Genomic DNA, 12286 nt, shown 5'->3' with positions numbered 1-12286 from the left:
GCCATCACACACACAGAATTGAGAAAACATTGCATCTCCACCCCAGACATGTGGGTTACTCTGTCCCCAGAGCTCAGGGACCTGGATCTTAAGGATTCTATGATGACTTCTTGGCCACCCCGCCCCTTCAGCTCACAGTCGGCAACAGTGTTTTCTAGGTAGTGACCTAAAGGAGACTGCAGTCCTTGAGATGTTGGTAAGTGTCCCCCCCAGAAAGCGCTGTGAGGTCAAGTCAGCTTTAAGGATTGATCCTTCCTGGAAGACCTCACTGTGCAGAGGCCCGTGATGTCTCTGAGAAGCCTCTCAGGACTCCCAAACATTTGTGTCTAAAGAGCTCCTCTTAAAGAATACTCAGAGCCATGAGTGGGAGGCGGAAGTTAGCTTGGAAAGGCTGGTCTGAAGGTGGGGTCCCCCAGGCTCTGGGAGGCTCTCCATTGGAGATACCTCGATGCTGATTTGAGGATGAGGTGACTAAGCTGCTCCAGGGCCACCTGCCTCTGCTTTGTCCCCAGCGTGACACCTGGAGGACGCTTAGCTCCTCCCCACGTGGATGGCGGGTCCGCCCCGAGGTGCGAAGCAGCCTTTCGTGTCCTGGTTGGTGTCCCGCTCGCTGCTGGTGGGCAGTGCGTGCCTGCAGCCCATGGAGCATGTCCCATTCTGTCGTTAGCTCATGGACTGGCTTGGGCTTAACCCCATCTCCACCCACAGTGGGCCCCTGGGGCGCCCTCTCTGGGTGAACACTTTGCTCCTCCACTTGCTTTCTGGGGGAAGCGGCTGTGAGTGAGTGGCTGGTACCCTCCACCCTCCTGAGAAGGGAACATTGTTCCAGAGCTGGCGTGAGGGCCAGGCTCCCTCTACAGGTCTTCTTGAAGATCCCTTCCCTGGAACAGGTGCCCAGTGGCCACTGCCTCTTCCCCAGGAGTCACTGCTCTGCGTTTTCCTTTCTGTAGCATCTGCAGCACACTTCATCCACTCAGGAATCCTGCCCTCCCAAACCTCCAAGGGCTCATGACCTCAAACTGTTGGTGAAGAACATCCGAGTCTCGCTCCTGAGCCATCCTGGTGCTTCAGGTGGGTGATGGGGCTGCAGAAAGCACCCTGGTGAGGGCGTGGTGCCGGCTGGCTGTGGATGTGACTGTCTGCAGTATGAGCAGAGGGGCCGGGTAGCCTCATGAGTAGTTTGTGCTGTTTGCTTCCTTCTGTGGCCCCCTGCAATCTGGTGTGCAGTGTGATCTCTGCCTTTCAGCAGAGAGCACCTCCTAAACACTGTAGTCATGATGCAAGACGGTGAAAACGCGGTCCTGATTCTGCACACATGAGGCTGAAGGAGGAAGGAAGGAAGATACTTTTTTTGCTTTGTCCTTTTCTCTAGCCTGGAAGCCATCTTTCTATTTTTATCTTTTCCTAGTGACGCTGTAAATACATGTTAAGCATCCCTGACCAGCGCACTCCTTGCTTCCTGGGAGAGGAGGTGCCGCATGGGATTATGGGTGTCACGCAGGTGTCGGGCCCCTGGGGGCCCCTGTGTTGCCAGGAGAGGCTGCTATGGAGGAGGACAGAAACACTGCAGAACGGGTGACTCTGAATCACTGCCGAGACTCCAGATGCCGAGGAGCCTGGGACTGGACACGTCTTTCCACTGCGGTGTGGTTTTTGCCAAGAATAGCAATGAGTTCTTTTTTATTGTCTGAGAACGTCAGGGGTTACTTGTGTTTATTTGTGAGGCGATTCATCCAGTTCCAGAAGTGCAGGCAGAGCACATTTGACAGCCACCGCTCTGTGAAGCTGGGCATAGGTGGCTGTTTTGTTGATTCAGAGGTCGCCTCTGGAGGCCACACCGCTTAGCAGGTGGGAGGGGCCGTCCGGGACCCATTTCTCACCTCTGCCAGGAGGTCCCCATCTGGGTTGGAGTCTCTTCTTGAAGGTGATTGTGGTCATTAGTAAGGTGATGTGCTGCTGCTGCTGCTGCTGCTGCTGCTGCTGCTAAGTCACCTCAGTCGTGTCCAACTCTGTGCGACCCCATGGACTGCAGCCCACCAGGCTCCTCCGTCCATGGGATTTTCCAGGCAAGAACACTGGAGTGGGTTGCCATTGCCTTCTCCAATGCATGGAAGTGAAAAGTGAAAGTGAAGTCGCTCAGTCATGTCTGACTCTGTGCGACCTCATAGACGGCAGCCCACCAGGCTCCTCCATCCATGGGATTTTCCAGGCAAGAGTACTGGAGTGGGGTGCCATCGCCTTCTCCAAAGTGATGTGCATGGAACACTGAATACCACCTGTTAAAGGGTCAACACAGTCCGGTCCTTCACCATTGATTTTTTATATGCACAGATGACTTCATTTATTTATTTGATTTTGGCTCTGCTGGGCTGTTGCTGTGCAGGCTTTCCTCTGGTTGCGGGGAGCGGGGCTGCCCTCCAGCTGTGCTGTGCAGTGGCTTCTCTTGTTGTGGGGCACGGGCTCTAGGGTGTCCAGGCTCAGCAGCTACAGCTTCCAGGCTCTAGAGCAGGGGCTCACTAGTTGTTGGCACATGGGCTTTGTTGCTCTGCGGCATGTGGAATCTTCCCAGACCAGGGATCAAACCTGCATCCCCTACGTTGACAAGTAGATTCTTTACCAGTGAGCCTCCAAGAAAGCTCTACCATTGATCACTGATTACACGATATAGTCACAGCTTTATGTCATACAGCAAGCATAGCCTTGAAGCAGACACAAATCTTCACTAGTGAAATGTCCTGTTACCTGGATCAAACACCTCAAAAATTTTTGGCTGAGCTGAGTCAGCTGTAAAAACATACATCTTTGTAAGAGGGAAGCAGGTTCTATGTGAGGTACCCCCAAATTTACCTGTTACCCCAGATGCCCTGACTTTTCCAAGCAGTTAGTCTTATCTAAAGTGGGGCCCATATCTCTGCCGTAATGTCACCCCAGGGAGGGCACCCCCCCCCCAGGGGGCAGTGCCTACAGTCAGAGCTGAGCGGGGAGGAGTGTGACTTGGAGGCAGTCTAGAGCTGTGGACATCCAGCGAGTATAGAATCTGCCACCCCAGAGTACGTGCTTTGAGAGGTTGTAAATGGACACTCAGAAGTAGGAAAGCCAAGACACAGACATCGAATTCAGCCTTTCTCTTATATGCAAAATGTCTTGATCCAACTAGAAGAGAGAAATAAAGGCTAATACGGTGGCCTTCTGTCTGATTACAGGCAATGCTAACCCGGTGTGTATAGTTCGGCTGAATGATCCTGTGCAGAAGTTCTCCAGCACCCTCGCAAGAAACACTACTGCCCTCACTTGGGAAGAAGAATTCACCTTGTGAGTACTGCTGGCTGTCATGGACTTGGGTTTCCATGGCCTCACCCACTCGATGCTGCCAATTCTGAAACCATCCCGTAGCACAAAAGGAGGGAAGAAAGGAAAGGAAGAGAGAAAGCGTGGCTTTAAGTCAGACATGGATTTCTTTTTGAAGGCAGTGCTTAAGTATCGGTTCATGCCTCACCTACTCCCATGCCCCGCTGTGACCAGAGATGTGTTGTTGGGCCTCCCACTTGCTTTAGAAACACACACCATCCAGAGCAGAATGGAAGGAAACTTCTAATTGATAGTGATAGCTTACCGTGAACAATGCTGGATTCATGATCTCCGAAGATTTAGCTTCAGGACCATAGACCAGGCTTGATCACTCAAGAGCTTTTGTGCAGCAGAGTTTTATTAAAGTAAGAAAAGGGACAAGAGAAAGCTTCTGACATAGACATCAGAAGAGGGAAAAAGAATACCACACTTGCTAGTCTTATCAAAGCCTTATATACTTTTACCCACTCCTACAACATAAATCTTAAATTAACAAGATTAGAACTAACAATTGAGAGGTCTTATCAGACCCACTCTTACAACATACATCTTACGATAACAAGATTAGTCAGAATGTTCTTGCTAAGAAGAAGAAACATGTCCTCGAGCAAGATGCATTGTTGATATATAATCATTAGTACAGAACTTAAGGAAAAACATATTCTTGAGCAAGATGAGTTTGTGTCATCACTGGCTCTGGGCTTAAAGAAAATAACCTCTTATGTGACTAAGACAAAGCAATGTAGAAAAAAAAACATGTTTGTTCTTTTCTCCTCCTTGAGGGCTCCAGACTCCTTTTCAACCCACCCAAGAATTAATTATTTCAATACCAAAATCTGACAAAGAGAATGGGAAAGGGGAAAAGTGTAGACTACTTATAAGTTATGATGTAGGAATTACATCATAATTATGATGTAAGAACTAATATTCTATTAGTTAATTAGTCTGATTCTATTATCAAATAGAATCCAGTCGCACATTAAGAATACTATACCAAGGACTTTCCTGGTGGTGCAGAGGGTAGGAGTCTTCCTGCAAATACAAGGACATGGGTTCATCTCTGGTCTGGGAAGATTCCATATGCCATGGGGCAGCTAAGCCTGTGAGCCACAACTACTGAGCCTCGCACTGTAACTACTGAATTAAAAAAAAAAAAAAAAAAAAAGAATAATCCACTGAGGCTGAGTTCATACCAAAAGTGCAAGTATGGTTTAATGTGAGATCTATTAATGAAATCCATTGTGTCACTAGATCAAAGGAGAACACAAAGTAATTATCTCTATATAGGCCCCAAAGATAGTCAGTGACATTTAATACCCATTTCTAATTTTTAACACTTAATTAGAATAAGATTTATGTTCCCATTTTTTTTCAAAAGATTAAAAAAAATTACATTAGTGATAAGTATTAGAAGCAATCCCACTAAAGTCAAGAGAAGGAGCCCCATTGTTTTGTTCTAGAAGTACTGATTAATGCAATTAGATAAGAAAAAGAAACAGTATGCAGGTAGTAGAGAGGAAGAGGCAAAACCAGTCATTACTTGGAGATGATATGATTGCATATTTCGTCTACTCAGGGTTTCCCTGGTGGCTCAGGCGGTAAAGAATCTGCCCGCCATGCAGGAGGCCAGGGTTTGATCCCAGGGTAGGGTCGGGAAGATCCCTGGAGAAGGAAATGGCAACCCACTTCAGTATTCTTGCCTGGGAAATCCCATGGGCAGAGGAACCTGGCAGGCTACAGTCCATGGGGTCACAAAGAATTGGACACAACTGAGCAACTAACACGCACAGACTGCTCAAGAAAATCAATTGACACTATTAGAACTAATGGATGTAGGATAGAAACAATAATACAAAAATTAATATAAATTATATTTTGGTAAAGTAGCTGACTATAAAAATATAGAAATCACTTTCTGGTGTTAAATAGTAAATAATTAGAAAAGTAATGGAAGAAGGTGTCCCAAGTGTAATATAAAGGGGTTTTTATAAATTATTAATACAAATATGAGATTCTCATAGAAAATTGGGCACAATATCTCAACTAGAAATAAAAAAGTAAGAATTATAGATAGCTAGAAACATCTGAAAACATATTCAATCTCAGAAATAGCTAAAGTAATGCAAACTTAAGCAAAGATTATTTTTCCCCTTACAAGTGGGTAGAGAAAAACTAAAAGTGGCCAGTGGATATAGATATTGGAATAATTATTCTGAAAGTCATCAATATATATAAAAAACAAAATCGTTTATATGCATATACCTTTTGATTGGCAATTGCTCTTTTTCTAAGGAAATAATCACACATGTGTGCAAAGATATACATATGAGGATGTTGTTCTCAGCTTGTTTATAATTATGAAATATTGGAGGCAAACCATTATTAAGGCTTGGTCATTAAGGAGTTGGCTGAATAAAATCTCATAGGGCCAGATACTGGAGTACTAGATGCCTATGAAAAAGGATGTTGCTCTACAGCTATTGACATGGGAAGATGTCCATGAAATCTTCAGTGAAAACACTATATTATAAAGGAGTGGGGAGGTATATTATGTTCTGAATAGTTATACAGCTCGACCTTTTAATACAGGAACTACTCACTACATGCAGCTCTTTAAATTTCAATGAATTAAAATTAACAAAATGAAACCCAGTTCCTCAGTTTACGCTGGCCACATTTAAAGTTCTCAATAGCTGGGATTCCCTGGTGGTCCAGTGGTTAAGAATTTGCCTCGCAATGCAAGGGAACACAGGTTCGATCCCTGGTCCAGGAAAATTCCACCTCCCATAGAGCTGCTTAGGCATGAGCCACAACTACTGAGCCTGTGTGCCTGAGCCCATGTGCCTGGAACCCATGCTCTGCAACAAGAGAGGCCACTGCAATGGGAAGCCTGCTCACCACAACAAAGAGTAGCCTCCGCTGTTTGCAACTAGAGAAAGTCCGTGCGCAACAATGAAGACCCAGTGCAACCAAAAGTAAAATAAATGTCTCAATAGCCAAATGTAGCTGGTGGCCACCAAATTTGATGGCAGTTCTACAGAATCTTTCCATCATCATTCATTAAGTCCCATTGGCTAATCCTAGAAATGTCCATGTGGGCTCAGTCGCTAAGTCATGTCTTATTCTGCAACCCCATGGACTGTAGCCCACCAGGCTCTGTGCATGGGATTTTCCAGGCAAGAATGCTGGAGTGGGTTGCCATTTCCTACTGCAGGGAATATGCCCTGCCCAGGGACTGAACCTGCATCTCCTGCATTGGCAAGCGAATTCTTTACCACCGAGTCACCTGGGAATCCTAATACCAAATATTAACTATTTCTGGATAGTGAAGTTGCTGATAATCTTTGTATTTACTTGGCTTATATGTCCCTGTAGTTTCTTGAATATTGATGGTGACTTGCATTCCTTTCTGTCAAATCAGAAAAAAAATACTATTTCAAGAAAATAGTAAAGCATTTTTAAGGACTCACAGCCCTTCTTTCCACAGTGAGTTGAATGCCAAGTCAAGGGAGTTGCACCTGCAGATTTCAGATGACGGGCAGTCCTCAGAAGGTGGGTGTTCAGCAGACAGAAGGAGGTCTGCTCTATGGGAGGGTCATACAGCAGCCCTGACCAGGGCCTTGGGGCAGGGAGGGTGGGAGATTCAGCAGAAGGACTGGCCATGCCCACTAAGCCACTCCAGGTCTTCCCAAGGGAATGTTTAGTCAAAAGTCCATTCCAATTATTGCTGCTGTTGCTAAGTCACCAAGTCCTGTCCCACTCTTTGTGACCCCATGGACCGCAGCACACCAGGCTCCTCTGTCCTCCACTATCCCCTGGAGTTTGCTCAAACTCATGTCCCTCAAGTCAATGATGACCTCCCACCATCTCATCCTCTCTCGCCCCTTTATCCTCCTGCTCTCAATCTTCCCCAACATCAGGGTCTTTTCCAGTGAGTCAGCTCTTTCCATCAGGTGGCCTGATGGAAATCCTAAAGAGTTCCTTTAGGGTTGATTGGTTTGATCTCCTTGCAGTCCAAGGGACTCTCAAGAGTCTTCTCCAGCACCACAGTTCGAAAGCACGAATTTTTCGGTGCTTAGCTTTCCTTATGGTCTGACTCTCATATCCATACATGACTACTGGAAAAACCATAGCTTTGACTGTATGGACCTTTGTCAGCAGTTACTCTCGTTATTAGCAAGGTCAAACATTCTGAGAAAGAGTATATTCAACTGGTTCTTTTCATTTTTTAAAACAAATATCCAAAATCTTTTATTCAACAATTTTTGGCTTGAGAAGCAGTTCTCAGCCTTCTTGGGCTTAATAAACCTTCTTTCTTAAAATTTTATCTCAGTTTTTAATTGTGGTAAAACATATATAAATGTTACCATCTTAACCATCTTTGAGTGTAAAGTTCAGTAGCATTAAGTGCATTCACATGGTTGCACAGCCATCACCACCATCCATCTCTAAAATTCATCTTTGTTGCGGTTCATTCACTCAGTCTTGTCCTACTGTTTGCGACCCCATGGACTGCAGCACACCAGGCTTCCCTGTCCTTCAGCATCTCCCAGAGTTTGCTCAAACTCATGTCCATTGAGTCAGTGATACCATCCAATCATCTCATCCTCTGTCACCCCCTTCTTCTCCTGTGCTCAGTCTTTCCCCGCATCAGGGTCTCTTCCAGTGAGTCCACTCTTTGCGTCAGGTGGCCAAAGTATTGGAGCCTCAGCTTCAATATCAGTCCTTCATCTTAAAAAACTTACACTCACTCCCCATGCCTCTCCCGTAGCCTCTGGCACGTACCCTTCTGCTTTCTGTCCCCATGAATTACAACTGGCTTTTCCTTGTAAAAGAAGCCCCGGCAGCTTCAGCTGAGCACATGCTTTGAAGCAAAGTGTTAGCTGGCTCAGTGGTGTCCGAGTCTTTGTGACCCCCTGGACTGTAGCCCTCCAGACTCCTCTGTCCATTGAATTCTCCAGGCGGCAATATTGGAGTGGGTTGCCATTTCCTTCTGCAAAATTGGGCACATGCTTTAGATACAAGAAAACAATAATCAGAGGTAAAACTCCCTAGACTGAGCGTGGACCTGTGTATGCATGTGTATAAATCCATAGTTTCAGTATTTATTAGGTTTCTTAAAATCTTTATGAACAAAATGGGGAGGTGACCCTTGCCTGGCTAATTAAGCTGTGAAACTAAGCCATCTGTTTATCTCCTAAAGTTACCAAGACATAGGAAAAAGCAATTCAAGCTCCCTAGTTAATTAGCCATAATTTTGAGGCAGTTTCCTCAGCTCTGTAGTCTGGAGATAACTGGGATGCTCCTGAGATAAGAACTAACATTCCAAGAGAGGGTGTGTGGTCTGAACGCAGGGTGGAACTGCTGTTTGCTAATCCATGCCCAGGGCACCGCCCCTGCTGGCCATGTGGGAATTCCATTCCAGTCCAGCCTGATGGGATTTGTGAAATTTCTAACTTAAGTAAAAACAAAAAGCAGAACAAAGAGCAACCATATAACCTTTACTCGAACTCAGATATTTTTAACATTTTGCCCGTTTCCTTCATTGTTTGTGCTCATACATGGTGGTTGCTGTCAGTTGGTCTTTCTCTCTCGCCACACACACACACACACACACACACACACACACACTCATACACACACACACACTCACACACTCAGGGTAAACCATGTGCATGTAAGTATGGGACATCCTGGCCCTTGGCTCCTAAATTCTTTAGTATGTGCTTCCTAAGAAGAGGGGCATTCTCTTCTTTGTCCACAGTGTAGTTATCAGCTTCCTGAGTCACACTGATTCACTTTGTTAATCTACCGACCAGATTTTTCAGTTCCCATCAGCCGATCCCCTAAGGTCCTTCCTAGCAGTATTTCCCAGTCCAGGACAGGATCACATACCGCCTCTGATCTTCATAACTCTGTAGCCCCCTTGGTTTGTGGCTTTTCCACAGCCCTCTTGTACCTTTTACAACACTAACTTTTCTAAAATGTTCTGAAATGGGAGCGTTTCCCAGGGAGCAAGGCAGGAGGGTGGGGAGGGGGGAGGGGTGGGGGGCACGTCCAGGGTTGCTTCTGGGTGCAGCTGCTCTGGGGCCATCCTGCTCCCGTGCAGACACCCATGGTTCTCCCCACTCATCCCCTATCTCTTTAGCTCTGTTGGCGATGACGACTGTCCCCTTGGATTTGTTCAAGAAGCAGCCTTCCGGGCCTCAGAGCTTTACGCTAACCAGCGGGGCCTCCTCGGGCAGCTCGGCGTTGGGTTCAGTTACTGCAGAGGTATGACATCCTCTATGAGGCCAACGTTCTGCTCCAGCCACTTGAGCAAAGGGACATCTTTGTTGATGTCATGGTCTGAGCACAAGTTGAAAAAGAAATTTCCAGACATGAGGCAGAATGAGAGGAGAAGAGAATTTATTAGAGTGGGAGACACTGATAGAACAGCGGACAGGCTCAAGGAAGAGCCAACCCCTTTCGAGGACTATTGGCCAATTTTTACAGCCTCGAGACAGAGGAAATTCATGCTAGAATGGTGGTATTAAGTGATTGGTTAGGATGCTGTAGAGTGGGTAAAAGGGTGGGTATTTTACCTAATATGTCAGGGAACTGGCAGGTTTAGATCCAGAGGTTCATGGTAAACGGTTGCTGTGGGGCTTGGTTAATTCCAGAAATTTTTGTCCTGTGACCTCGGTGTAGGATGCCACAACTGTGACCACAATGTAGGGCTCCACACCTGTGACCTCGGTGTAGGGCACACACCTGTGACCTCGGTGTAGGGCTCCACGCCTGTGACCTTGGTGTAGGGCTCCACACCTGTGACCTTGGTGTAGGACTGCGCACCTGTGACCTTGGTGTAGGACTCCGCACCTGTGACCTCGGTGTAGGCGCCACAATTTATGTCTATCAGACTCCTGCTCTCATTCACCTTGAAACAAGAAGCTCGTCCAGGAAGAGCTGATGTTTCCTCCCACACATTTCTAGACATGAGTGGGATGCTTCCTGCCCAGGGTTACATTGTGTCGTCTGCCTGACATAACTGCCTGTGACATCCTTTCACTCAGGCCTGACTCAGAAAGGGCCATCTTATTTTGTTTGGTTCTCCATCCTGTGTTCCCGTCTTTACAAGCTGAGTGGCTGGGTCTGAGCCTGGGTCTCATCCTCCCATGTCACTTCTGGGAAAATCAGAATTCTTACCCATTAATTATGGTACTAAGTGACAGGTAAAGATATCAGAGGTTATTGCAAAGGCAGGCAGTATGCCATGGCGAGGTGTCCGTCGGCACGGACTACAAGCAGGTAACCAGCCTTCTCTGCAGTTTTCTTACATAGAACCCGGTGAGGGAAAAGCCTGGCAAATGCCTGCACCTGCTCCTGCTGCAAAGATAGAGAAAGACCGCACTGTGCTGCCATGCGGGACCGTGGTTACTACTGTCACTGCCGTGAAGACCAAGCCTCGCTTCGACGCAGGGAGGGCGTCCCCGCTGGGCTCTGGTGAGGCTCCTCCCCACAGAAAGTCTGCAGTCGCGCTTCCCCGGTAAATGTCTTGCACCTATAAACTGCAGAGCACCGCAGGCCGCAGGATCATTCGTGAGAAAAATCTGGCACAGGAAGAATGGTGACTGGCAAGGCTTCTGCATAGCTTTTTTTCTTTTAAGACAATTATCTTTCTATCTTTTCAGACACAGGACAAGACAAAGCAAGGTTCAACCCTGCAATGTATTCTGATACCAAAGTCAAGATACTAGATGAAATATCTCATTAAATTAAGTACGCCATGACATTTACATGGGGCAGCACTTTATCTTAAAACTTTAGATGTGAGTGGCCAGTGTGTAGTCTCATGTTAAAATGTTCATTCGGAGGCTTGATGCATAGTGGTTTCGGATCTAGCCAAATTCTGTACCTGTCCCCACATCCACTGCCTTGGAGACAACTTCTGTAGAAGTGTATGATTTATTATTACTTTTTAATTTGTACTGTGTTCCTGCCTATACAGAAGTATTATCATGCCAGAATAAATCACTTGGCCCAGTTCTTGAATAAAAATCAGAACGTGAAATTCTGGCTTAATTCAAAGGTTTCTGAAATTTAAACCTAGGTTTCCAATGCCCCTTTGGGGGCATTCCTCCCCTCCCCCACAAAAAGAATAAGAGTGTGTTAAAAATATTTTAAGGTTTTCCTCTTACCTTTTCCAGCTGCATGGATATTTGGTTAGTAATAGATTTTTTAAGTTTATTTATTTTTTAATTGAAGGGTAATTGCTTTACAGAATTGTGTTGGTTTCTGCCAAACATCAACATGAATCAGCCATAGATACACACATGTCCCCTTGCTCTTGAACCTCCCTCCCACCTCCCTCCCCATCCCACCCCTCTAGGTTGTTATAGTTAGTTATATTTACGTATTTGGCTGTGCTGGGTCTTAGTTGTGGCACGGGGAATCTTTTGTTGTGGCATGTGGCATCTAGTTCCCTAACCAAGGCTCGATCCAGGGCCTCCTGCTTTGGGAATGTAGAGCCTTAGCCACTAGACCACCAGGGAAGCCCCCCAGGCTGCTTGAAGTAGAGCTGAAATGAGACATGATTTCACTTTCTGGTGACTGCAGAGTCAGACAGCTTTCGAAGGGCCGCTATAACCAGGATTTCTCCCGGCAGAGTCTCCCCTGAGGACACCTGTCAAGGTGAAGGTCATTGAGAAGGACATCTCGGTCCAGGCCATCTCCTGCCACAGTGCCCCCGTCAGCAAAACATTCTCTTCCTCAGACACAGGTAACGTGAGACCACTCGAGATGGTCCCCAGTTGGCTCCTTCAGGCTCTGCTTGCGAGCTCTCATCTGGTGAGAAGATGCATTTCCTTGTTAGAGTTTGGGGAAGAGTTGTTTTTTTCAAGGATAAGTGAGGAGCCAGAAGAGCACGAGGGAAGTGGAAGTCAGTGGAAGACTGAGA

At 46.4% G+C, this 12286-nt stretch overlaps 1 protein-coding gene across 1 annotated transcript in view; it reads left to right on the top strand.

Moving 5' to 3' along the window:
• C2CD2 (C2 calcium dependent domain containing 2) overlaps nt 1-12286 on the top strand; it is a 62952-nt gene that overhangs the window by 32409 nt on the left and 18257 nt on the right. Inside the window, exons 6-11 of the mRNA XM_027960742.3 lie at nt 951-1071; nt 3204-3312; nt 6836-6900; nt 9497-9621; nt 10659-10833; nt 11996-12109. Of these exons, the coding sequence (XP_027816543.1) occupies nt 951-1071; nt 3204-3312; nt 6836-6900; nt 9497-9621; nt 10659-10833; nt 11996-12109 (709 nt within the window). The remainder of the gene's footprint in view (nt 1-950; nt 1072-3203; nt 3313-6835; nt 6901-9496; nt 9622-10658; nt 10834-11995; nt 12110-12286) is intronic.

The sequence above is a fragment of the Ovis aries genome, chromosome 1 (genome assembly GCF_016772045.2).
Source record: "Ovis aries strain OAR_USU_Benz2616 breed Rambouillet chromosome 1, ARS-UI_Ramb_v3.0, whole genome shotgun sequence".
Lineage (NCBI taxonomy): Eukaryota > Metazoa > Chordata > Mammalia > Artiodactyla > Bovidae > Ovis > Ovis aries.
The sequence above is the reverse complement of the archived record's forward strand: the minus strand, read 5'-3'. Positions and strand labels throughout refer to the sequence as shown.